This window comes from Pteropus vampyrus, unplaced genomic scaffold (assembly GCF_000151845.1).
Source record: "Pteropus vampyrus isolate Shadow unplaced genomic scaffold, Pvam_2.0 Scaffold15, whole genome shotgun sequence".
NCBI lineage: Eukaryota > Metazoa > Chordata > Mammalia > Chiroptera > Pteropodidae > Pteropus > Pteropus vampyrus.
The window spans coordinates 13,970,932-13,983,358 of record NW_011888796.1 but is presented as its reverse complement, the minus strand read 5'-3'; the positions used below and the strand labels follow the sequence as shown (position 1 = coordinate 13,983,358).

The following is a 12,427-nucleotide window of genomic DNA, read 5'->3' as shown; positions in this document are numbered from 1 at the left end:
AAAATGCCCTGGTAAGTCACTGACCCTGGGAGTCACTTCTCTCTTGGCATCAGCATACTTGTCTCCAAAATGAGTGAGTTGCACTAAGAGGAATAACACATTTATTTATAAAAATGTACTCTATTTTTCAATACACAACATATTACACTCGATATCATGTACACATTACACTCTATGCTTTGTCTTCACTGTGCCGTACTATGGAAAATACTCAGTATGAGGACACTCTGAATACCTGGGTGTCGACCCACTTGGTCCCAGTCTTGCTGTGCTCTACTTTTCCATAGAAGTGCACGGGCAGCATGAACTCAGGGCGGGCTTTCTCCCAGGGGTTTCCATACCTGAGCCAATCATCTGCCTCTTCCACCTGCAAAAAGAATATGCCTTAGAATTTGTTTTTCAGGAGATCTGGACCTAGTCCTTTAATGAAATTGAATTAAAAATATCTTTAACTGAATCAATTTGAGAATATTGTTTTGGCGAGATAGTGTTTGTTCTGTCAATCTCAATTCACCGTTCTTATTGTCTTATAGCCTAAATCAACAACAACAATACTTGCTAATACTGCTCTAATGTTTTATATTTATTATTACATTTAATCCTCAGTAATCCTATAGGAGGAAACTATGATTCCCATTTTATTTATTTATTTTTAAAATTTTAAATTTTTCAATGAGTTGATATACAATATTATATTAATTTTAGGTATACAACATAGTGATTAGACATTTATATAACTTATGAAGTGATCACCTCAATAAGTCAAGTATCCATCTGACATCATACACAGTTATCACAATATTACTGACTATATTCCTTATGCTGTACTTTACATCCCCATGACTGTTTTTATATATGATTCTCCTTTTAAAGATGAGAAAATTGTAATTTGCTCAAAGTTGCACAGATAGTGAATGGTACAACTGAGATTTGACCGTAGGTCTGTGTGTTCTAGAGCCTGTGTCTTAACATCTCTGAATACAATTGTCTAGCTGGAGTGAAAGAGAGAAGCCCTCCAGGGCTGTTTACAGTTAGATATCTGGACCTGATAAAGCCCACATGAAGATTTCAGTCAAGACTCTTGTGCCTACAATGCACAGACTGGTTAAGAAATGCTACTCAAAGAAAGCTACCTTAATAAACCTTATTTCAGTATAGGTACAGAAGACTATCACATTTTGTTGTTGTTCTTTAATCCGTATATAATTTTGATCTGTGATGATTATTAATTATGGTTCTTTTTGAAAATAACATAGGCAGAGGTAAGAAATTTAAAAAATTTTGTTCATATTGACAATTTTAATATTTTATAGTTTGCATTTAGGGTATACTAAACATCAAATGAATTTTGGTTTGCAATAAACAAACAAGAGCAGCAAGAATAACAGAAAAAACATTTGGGGGAATATATTTTTATTGTAAATATATCAGTGAAATCTTTAAAAAATATAAATTAAAAAAAATGGAATTGTGTTCTGACAAGAAGGGAGAGGTAAGATTTTTTAGTATAAAGTACCCTTGTCAATGAAACAATATACTATGGTTATTTTACCTAGTTGATTCCTCACTTTCTCCTCTGAGAAAACTTGGCTTTAATTTAAGATATTGCTTATGAATTAGGACACACCGTACTGGATGCCTCAGAACACCTAAATATAAGTTCAGTGCTTGTCCCAGGCACAGTGTGGAGAGAGAAACAAACACAGCTAATGTTTTTTGAGATATTAGACAAGACATTAATGTCAATAGCCAGATAAGCAAATATAGATTCATTTATTCAAACATTGACCATAACTTTATATCAAGAAAGCCAGTAAGCCACCCATTAATATTAACTACCAGCATAATGATGAATGAAATGGGAACTCAGAAAACAACATCTTTAGGTAGAAAATCTGGGAGTTAGAGAACTGCTAGAGGCAGGAGGGTGTATCAGAAGCAGGATGAAGCCTAAGGGGAGGCTGGAGCAGATCTCAGTTAATCAGCAAATTGCATCTTGTTAAAATGTAGATTCTCGGTCCTGGGAGAGGTCTGAAATTCTGCATTTTAACAAATTCCCAGGGGCTACATGGTGCAGCCAGGAGCTACATGGTGATACAAAGTCAGTAAATGTAATTCAGAATTTAGACTTCCACTACCCCAGTCATAAAAAGAACAACAAATTTAATTAAAATTTAACAAGGAAACAACTGAATTTTATCAGCCGATAAGAAACTAAGTTAGAGTCTACTAGCACGTGTTAATAACTAGAAACTCCAGGACAAATAAAAGAGGATATCCACAAAGGATGAAAACATCCTCATTTACAAAACACTCTATGCTGCCCTTAGTCAAGGGCAGGTTTAGGGTTTTCAAAATCTGGCCAGTGTGAACACTTCCTGTAACAGGAAAGGATTGTAAGGCCCGTTTGTCTCATTTCATCACTGGACTGTTGTAAAACATACCTAAAGGTAATATAGGAAACAGGAAGATGCTAAGGCAGGAAGAGTTTTCCTTTTAAAAGTTATAGGAGAATGGACAACATATTTTCTGCTGAGAAATGCAGCAGGATCACACTGTTCTGCCCTCCAGCAGCTTGAGATGCTCCTAGGAGAGAGAATGGGCTCTGGGCTTCCTGCCGCCCGCCCACTTCCAGCTTCCTACAGAAGTCAGAGGCTGCCCTCACTTTTATGAGGGTACACTGTTAAGTGACAAGGGACTAGTCAGCTGATTATTCTTAATGCCATCCAAAGTTGGTCTGATTTTTCCTTGCCAAATAATGGCTGATTTTAATGTCGTGGGGTTAACGAGCTCTGTAGGAGAACCAAATGTCAAGCTACCTTTTCTTAATTTTTTAGTCTCTTCCTGATTCAGCAAAGAATCAGTTAATAACTCCCTCAATTTTACAAACCTTGTTTTTAAGGTAAATTGGAAAACAGATATTTCAAAACCACAAGCTGGTCTCAGTAGATCAGAGGAGAAAGAGAGAACTATCCCCTCCCACCCCTGCTAAATCCACAGAAGCTGTAGGACGGTGATAAACCTTCTGTACCTTGCTTTCTTCCAATGAATCAACAAAGTGGTCTATAAATTTAGATTTCCATGTAGCCACTGATCCCCACACTAACGTGCTGAGCCATATGAAGGGCCGGGGCAAGATGAGAGAAGAGCTTTCATTTACATTCAAGTGGGCTGTTGGATCTGAACATCCTGGATGAAAGAGAGCTGAGACAAAGCCAGTGTGGCCCTGTGGAGTGAGGAGCAGTGTGCCAGTCTAGGTGAGGGGCGGCAGCCTGGACTTGGCATCTCCCTAGAGGAATTATGCAATGCAATCTGTATTCCAGCCAGCATGGAAGCAGAGGTCATCTTAGGGGGCTCTGTCAATCACTGAATTCTAAGTAATGCTTTTCCCCTCAATTGTGGGACATGAGCAAACACCAGGAATAGTCAACAAAATTTGCTTTCTGATGGTACAAATAATTGAAAAATATTTCTGGGAACACCAAGTATTCAACAGTAGTAACTAGAAGATTGCTGAGTAATGGGAACTATGCATGACTAGTTATAGCAGGGTTGGCACAGGTTCTAAGAGAAAGAAAGGTCCAGTAGGCACTGTTTGGTTCAGCTCCAAAATACCTACTCTGAGCACCTTTCTACGCAGAATGTGGGCATGTGATCGTCAAACTTTAATGGGAGGTTGTTGCAATCATCTTTCCCTTTCTTCCTCCCAGTGGCCAGTTATTTTCAGAGGACTATTACTGATAAGGTTTCAATCAATGATCCCCATTAGAGTTCAAGGTAAGTCAAGAATTTTACCAATGAAATTATTTTCCTTAGGGGGTGGGGTTTCAAAATGAACACATTATTACGTGTTCATTCTTCTCAATTCCTTGAGAAGAAATTTCAAAAATTAAAAGTCTGTCAACCTTTAAAAATCTTCCCAACTTGTACAATTTTCCTCAGCCTTCTCCGTACCTGCCTTTGAAAGAGCAAGGACATATCTGATGTGAGTGGGGGCATGACTGTACCCTGAAGAGGCATGCTGCTTTCTGGGGAGATACTTTTCGTTTTTTATAGAAATGGTTTCTTTTTTATGGTATGGTGTATTTTATGCTTGTTCTTTAAAATCCCATCCCAGCAAACAATGAATGTGGCAAGTAAAACTATGTGGCAAGTAAAATGTACTTCTGATTCAATTTCAAGTCATAATGAAAGTGATGATAGCTAGGGAGGCTAGCTTTGGAGACTAGCAAAAGCCATTTGGTCTCTCCTTTATCTTTAAGAACGCTGGATAATATATGCTTTCTTGGTATGATAGGAGAGAGAGGTATGGTTTCTTGGGATAAACAGCATTTAAGAGTAGCAAAGATAGTATGTATGGTTAATAGTGACCTTTTGTAAAATTTTGAGGAAAATGAACTTGAAAAAAATCTTTTTGAGATTGATTGCTGAATTTCTTCCAAATCTGTCACACAACAGTAGTTAAAATTAAGAAATGAAATCCTTAAACATTCTGGGGTATAATGGCCACTACGCAGGACACTTTCAAAGATTAAGAATGGGTACCATGTATTGCTTGGTCAGGTTGTGTCAAAATGCTGGTCATACCAGAAATGCCTGCCAAGCTAAGCTTCTCGCCATGTAATTCTCGATTACTTTGTTGGGGAAAGGGAATCGATTATTTTGTTTTCATAGTTTTTTATGATTATAAAATACATGTTTTTTATGGAATATGAAACATGTAAAAGTGTAAACAGAAGACAGTAAAAGCAACCTGTAATCCTATCTCCCAGAGATAATTACTAGTGCAGCTTTGATGTATTTCGTTTATATCACTTATATGAGTCTATACTTCCTTTTTTTGACTAACATTTCTCATTTTATTAAAATTAATAAAAATATAATGTTAATGGCTACTTTAATATTTTATCATATAATGCCATAATTTATTAAATTATCTATTTTTTAGGCAAAATTAACATTTTGAGTGCCTATTTGTGTGTCAAACATTTTACATATTTTCATAATAATTCTATGAAGCTGGTATCTCCATTTTTCAGATGAGAAAACTGAGCCTCAGAGAAATTAGGTAACTGAATTGAGGCGATGTACTTCGTAAGGGTAATGAGTCACAATCAGGCCTCAAATTAGAAATTAAATCTCAAATTAGGGCCCAAATGTTTTTTTCTATAGAATGCTACCACCTAATTTATTTAGGAGTAGCTAAAGATACATTGGCCCTTAGCAAAATTTGGAAGTTCATCTTTCAATATGTTTTCAATATTCTGAGACTTTTTCCTTGGTGCGTTTTCTCATCATAGCAAATCTTTAAGTTCCTTCCTTCCTCAGACCAGAGAGTGTCCAAATATCAAGGGAGGGGGAAGAGTATAGCAGTCACACTAAGCTTAATGTCCCTCTGCTCCCCTGGGATTAGCTCCAACCTAGGTACCCCCACCATCCAACCCCTGAGCATGCTGCCCTCAGAAGGACTCTTGGAAGTGAGGTGGGGCTTAGGGAACTCAGGTTTTCTGGAAAGCGAATCCAATATCTTTTTGTCAATGCTGTATGTGGGACAAAGGTAGGGAGAAAGTGTAAATCTCAGTTAGCATGAGGGAAAACTGTCCACAGTAGGTCTTACTGTAGACTCAGAGTTCCTAAACATAACAGAAACAAATGCTTAAGAGCTGATTTGGCTACAGAAAACTAGAATCATTTGTATAGACTGATTACTATTTGTACAAATATATAAAGACTATAATGATACATATTAAATATATGCCAGATTTATTTGATATAATAGCTAACAAGATTGCCTTCTTTCATCTTATTAAAAAATTAGAACACTGAACTTACGTATCTTGTAAGATAGGCATGTTAAGGAGGGCGAGACTGAGTGTATTAAAGAATACTGAACATGGCCCTGGAAATCTGGAGATAAACCCATGTTTGCCAGCAGTGTGATCTGAGGTAACTCCATTTCTTAAGAGCCTCAGTTTTCTCATCTATAAAACAGCAACATGTTTCCTACCATGAAGGGTTATTGGGGGAAATCATGAATTAAAAGATGTGCTTCTCCATTTTGCATACTGCATCACACATTATAGGTGGCCCACATTCGGACAGTCAGTGATAAATATTTTCAGAGCACCCTCAAGAGTCAAGCACTGCATAAGATGCTGTGGATTGGTGGTGAATGATACTGGCAGGCTCTCTGCTCTCAGGGAACTTATATCTCAAAGAGGGAAGACTGACAGTATTCGCTGATATCAACCAAATGCAAGAGAAATTAGTGGAGCGCTATGTTAAATATCTGTAAATCATAAATCATTCAGAACACTATGAAGGAGAAGTATTTTAATGACAAAACTTAAAAAAGATGGCTCGCATACCTGCCATCCATCTCGGATCTTCTGATTAAAGATTCCATATTCATATCGGATGCCATATCCATAGGCTGCAAGTCCCAGGGTTGCCATGGAATCCAAGAAGCAGGCTAAATTAACCAAAACATAGGCAAAAAGCAGAGTCATTAAGATTAGTCAAAATTTCAAGTCTTTCTTTAAAAGACATGGCAGCTACAGATCATTTTTCTATGAGAAACCACATTTGCATTTTAAAGCACAGAGACTACTGCATAGTGGATATTAATTTTTTAAATAACATTTTTTAAATTATAAAAAGAATACTATAGGAAAGTTAGAAAATAGAAAAATGTGTAAAGAAGAAAACAAACATCATTTATTACCTCATCATCTGGAAATAACCACTGTATACATGTTGGCATTTCATTTGAGAACAGATAAGGAAGCTGGCCTGCATTAGATATGTCCATTACTGTGTCTGTCACTCACACTGCCCTTTCTAAGAAAAGCTGTCTCCATGGCTCCCTACTTGAAAAGACAGCCCCAGGACAGTATAATTTACATGTCACCACCTGACTAGCTGGACATCAGTGGCAGACTCTCTCCAGCTAATGAAATTCCAATGTTATTCAGATAGTAGGTGGGCATATGCTTCAGGAAGGCTGAACTAGAAGTGAATCTTGCTTGACCAGTTGAAGCCTCTACACAAATCATAGTAATTCTGTTTCCTTCACCAGTTACTGGCTTTGGCATGGATATGCAATGATGTTCAATACAATGAGAGGTACTAGAAGTCTGCTGGGTGCAGTGACTTCCTTGCTGCTGCCATCTTTTTCCCATGAGGGGAATGCCAAAAGAGTCACAGAGACCCAGAGTCCCGACAGAACTGTGCTGCTGAACAAACTAATCTTGGAATGGCCCAACCTCTGAACTGCTTGTACTGTGATAACATGTCCTTGTTGGTTGAACCATTTTTTGCTAGGTTTTCTGTTACTTAGAGCCACGAGCATTAATAACAGAGTACCTAATCCAGAATGGCCAACCAACAGGCCAGGTAGGAATCTATCCTGTGGCCTGAGGCAACTGAGGGGTTACACTAATCAGACTGCCTGCTCAGGAATTTGAACTGAGAAATACACAGAGGATAATGAAATGTACAGTAGGATCTAAAGCTGAAAAGAACATTAAAAATTGTAGATCAAAGAGAAGGGGACGGAGTTAGGTTCATGGTGGAGCCCTAAAATAGAGAGACCCACAAAGGCCAATGGCCAATCCTTTAAGTTATTGCAACATCACAATAGTTTGTTTTCTAGTCCCTGTGTCACGTGGCCCGGCTCTGTTCTAGTTCCTATTCTCTTGGAGCTGTGGCTATTCATCTTTTCCTGGGTCCTGATCAAATTATCCGTAGAGCCTAACCAGAATGGGGTCCCAACATTTTCAGTCAGGTAAGAGATGAGGTCATCTAATGAGAATTACTCAGGCTCATTCGCCACTTCACTCTTTGACCGTATCAGCCAACTCAAAGAGCAAGATCATTAAGGTCAGGCAGAGTCAGGTTAATCCAGCCAACAAATATTGAAGGTCTGGGGCTTTACATAAAAGGAAGGCAGGCTGGTTGTCATTTTTAGATGTGCATGCCATTGGCTCTGCTGTTCTTGCTACAATCCCATGGAAAGCCTATTAAACAGCCCAGTGATTGACTTCATAAGGTAGCAATTATCTCAAAGGAAGTATTTTCTATTACTAATGGCAATGTTAAAGCACACTGCAGTGAATACAGTAAGGATTAAATAATACAAAACACATGGAAATAGATTTCTAGTAACTTGACAGTGTGTGTAAAATTAAGAGACTTTGGAATCATTTCTAAAAGAGAAGAAATATTTATTTTTCATAGAGTACAACCTGATACATACATGTATGGTGGCACATTTTTATTATTAAATTTAAATTTCACAAGTAATACATTAATATATTTTCCTTATAAAAAGAAAATGTTATAGACAGAACTAGCATTCCCCCTGATCTCCACCCCCAATTCTGCACTCTTCTCTAGGGAAGATCATGGGGGCAGTTTAGTATTTCAAATTCCAGACTTTTTTCTATTAATTTACATATATGTACATGTATATACTAACAGAAGATATTAATTTTTAAAAAACATAAAGGGTAGCATGTTGTATGACTTTTAATGCAAATTGCCCACCACCCCATTGGAATTACATATAGATCAATTCTATTCTTTTTGGTTGCTGCATATTATTCTGACATGAATGTTTCACTACTTGTTTACCTATTCTCTTATTGATGAACATTAGGGTATTTCAATATTTTGCTTTTACGAATAACACTAACTTTTTTTTCACATGCCTCCTTGTGTACATATTTGAGTGTTTCTTCAGGAAGTAGAATTGCTTGGTCATAGGAATGCATATGTTTAACTTAATGGAGTTGATATTATATTTTTAATATCTTCCTCTATATTTGTTGAAAAATCATTTCCTGAATTCCTCTATATTTGTTGAAAAATCATTTCCTGAATAAAGCAAAACTCAAATTGCATCTATACAAATAAAAGAATATTAACTAAATCATATTAATAATATAACAAGTATATTATAACCTACTAGTCAATCAAAAAGCAAACTGTCATGTGCACAAAACCACACAATGGTTAAACAGCTTAGGTCCTATCATACAAGTAGGTGAATTGAGCAGCTGTGAACAAATAACTGTGAAGGGGCCACTTTGGAAACCCTTAAGTGCACAGGAAGGATCTAGTTAACTTTAGGGTTTTAAGCAATGTCTTCAAGGGTTTTAAGCAATGTCTCCTTTGTTCAAGTTCCCTTCTCTGTTGTTTATCTAGAACTGATTAAACCACAGTGCAAACTCAAAAACAAATATTCCTGTAACCAAGTCATACCTTGCACTTCTCCTAGGAAGCCTGTTTGGTTCTTAGCATGGTCATGCACGACATCTGAGAAAGGCATCAATGGCTAGACACTATAACACACTAACCATGTCACTTACCAGCAAGCCTCCCAAGACCACCGTTGCCAAGCCCAGCATCTTCTTCCATTTCCTCTAACTCCTCTATATCCAATCCAAGCTGGGGATGAAAGGAAAACAACACTGGATATGGATACAACTACAGGCCATTTCAGAGAGAATAGTCATTTCTTAAAGCCCTGGATCAGGAATCCAGGTTTACATGTTTACTCAATCCTGTCAGCTCCCTTGTAACTTATTCTGGCACAGTTTGCAGATGCAAACTGTATGAGATGGCATAGCAGCAGCTTGGAGAAAAGTGTGGGCTCTAAAAGTACAATACTGACTATTACTTCTCAGCTATATAATCCTCGGCAAGCTATGAAATCACTCTAGGCTTCACTTCCCTTATTTAAAACATGAGGACAACAGTATGTATCTCATGTAGGGTTGTTGTGAATTAAATGAGATTATATAAACAAACCATTTAAAATTTTTCCTGGGCAAATATTCCTCAATAAATATTACTTACTATTATTTCTTAAAATTACTTTTGTGTACTGATGGGGTAAAACCTCAGAAATAGTCTAGTTCCAAGCTGACACTAATTGGGCTGAAGGATTTTAAAAATTATCCAAACATATGAGGTCAGATTTTCCAGGATGGAGTAAAGTTCATCTTTTCATGACCAAACATATTTACTCAGTAGGGTCAACTGTTGTTAACCCAAAACCAGTTAGTGAGTCACCTGCCCATGAGACCAGGGGCCAGAGAATAATCAGGAAAACCTCAGACTTATGGTCTAGCTGGATGGGGCTAAAATCTAATTCCCTTTGGGGTGGAAAAGAGGCTGTGGGAGGCCAAAGGGCATTTGTAAACTTGGGGATGGATGCAACTGGTTGCCAGCCAGCTCCCTGCCCCAAAGCGTTGTGATTTGCACAGCCAGAGGCCACTAGCACCACTGTGGACTCACGTCAGAATGCTGCAGCCCTGGAGATCAACCTTTTAGACTGCTCATCCTACAATGTGGAAACTGATGACCAGATAAATTAAGTAACCTGTCCTATGTTGACAAGACAATAATCTAGCCCATGCTTGGCTAATGATGGTCTGTTGTGAAATGACTGCATTCTTATCTGAAAGTGCAGCAGTCCATATAATTAGGTATTATTTAGAATGGAAATATAATTTATACATTTGAAAACATATGCATAAGATGAAAACATGTATAAGATATGCTTGAAATTGATGCCCCAGTTTCCATGGCCACCTATTTGGATCCCTACCCTTATACAAAGAGTTGCTTTCTCACACAAGTTTGATAACTAAATCTTCTAGGAGTTCAAAAATGGATTTGCTTCTGTTCATTGTTGAAGGGGTTTCAAATTTGTTCCCTGGTATGACTAGAGTTTACTGGGGTCCTTATGCAAATTAACTGCTAATGTTAACCCATTCAGGATTTTTTAAATTCTAAAAATATAAGGTTAATGCAGAACATAAATCTTGAACAAGTAGACATGGGTCACTTTATCCCACCTGGTTATATGCTAGTCCAAGGGAGGTATATTATTTTCAACTGATATCAGGGGAAGACAAGAAAAGGGAAATGGAGGGGAGCTACGACGAATCTTTCATAGGAAACACTCTACCTAATCCATGTGAAGACAAACAGTCCTCAGTGACAAGTAACTGACCACATGAGGGGATAATCTCATATCAAGGAAAAGGAGCAGTCTGAATGGTCTCTTATTTAGAATGTGTCTTTGCAAATATCCATTCCTTTCAACTACATCAAAAAGGTTAAAGACTATTTTTTTTGGTGTGGACATCCCTGAAGTTCAGGGGAGAAACAGCTGACTATGTTCATAAAAACAAATGAGCATATTAATTTTATGGCCTGAGTCTTCTCATTTAAGGAGGAAATATATTTTTATCTCGTTAAGCAATAGAGAAGGTATGATGATAGAATTTTAGGAGTTTGTTATTTTCATATATTGCCTTGAATAACAGTCAAACTCTGATCACTTTTTAAAAGTAGATAGGATCCCAAAGCAAACTTGTGATTCTGATAGCAAGGATTCAAGCATTTATAAAAGGCTTGTTCAGATGCTAATTTCTAAAATGCAATTTGCTGGGGAATGCTGTTAGAAACTTTGATTGTAAAAAGAAAAAATTCTCATTAGGCAAAAGTAGTTCTCTAACTTTGTTTTTCTTAAACCGGAGATCACCAGCAGTTTATATTTCTAATATTTAACAGTTTGTGATAGCCATGTCTATAGAAGCAAATTTTCTTTTCTTTCTTTCTTTTTTGGTGCTATATCCCCAAGGTTCCTGGACTGAACTTGAAACTTAAGGGGAGAGAATAAGAGAAATACAGAGACAATGTACCTGGTAAATGGCCTCATCACAGGCATTTTGCAGGCCAAGGTTGATCATGGTGTTCTGTAATGTTCGGCCCATGTAAAATTCCAAAGAAAGGTAATAAACTCTCTGAAACAAAGAAAAGAAAGGTCATGTTAATTCCATGAGGCCAACCTTACTTGTCAACATACAAGGTCATCAATGAGAAACACACAGGCAGGACTACTTTGATACAGGTTCAAATGAAACTCCTATATATGTATGAAAGGCTAAATAAAAGCATACTAATAACTGGTTTAGGGAAAATCTTTTTATATTCTATTTTTGGCAAAGTAGTTCAATGTCTTTTACTGCCAGGGAGAAAAAAAGTAAACTCATTAAACAAGGTTCAATGTTTTCTGTGTCTTCTTCCTTCTTGTTTATGAGCCTCCTGAATTAAGCATATGTTTCAGACAAACAGAAGTCAGATTGCCATAGCTCATAATTCATTTGGAAGGTATTTATAGGATGAGAGTCAGGTGGGGTTGTCTGTGACCATCTCAAGTCATCTAAGAAACACAAAGATTAACTCCTTCAAAGTACACTTAATGGCTAGAAACAGTCAAATCCTCCTTGACATTACCATAAACAATATTATAATGAATTAGTTTAGAATTATATTATTCTAGAAAGTCTATGAACTAGTAACAACAAAAGACTACCTTGAGTTTATTGATGTTTGTTCTTGATGAAATGAG

At 37.1% G+C, this 12,427-nt stretch overlaps 1 protein-coding gene across 1 annotated transcript in view; it reads right to left on the bottom strand.

Annotated features, from left to right (window-relative positions):
• Positions 1–11,844, bottom strand: part of PYGL (glycogen phosphorylase L) — a 29,707-nt gene extending 17,863 nt beyond the window's left edge. Inside the window, exons 1-4 of the mRNA XM_023527248.1 lie at positions 11,718–11,844; positions 9,372–9,450; positions 6,369–6,472; positions 236–367 (exon numbers count right to left, since the gene is read on the bottom strand). Of these exons, the coding sequence (XP_023383016.1) occupies positions 236–367; positions 6,369–6,472; positions 9,372–9,450; positions 11,718–11,789 (387 nt within the window). The 5' untranslated portion in view covers positions 11,790–11,844. The remainder of the gene's footprint in view (positions 1–235; positions 368–6,368; positions 6,473–9,371; positions 9,451–11,717) is intronic.
• Positions 11,845–12,427: the final 583 nt, after the last annotated feature.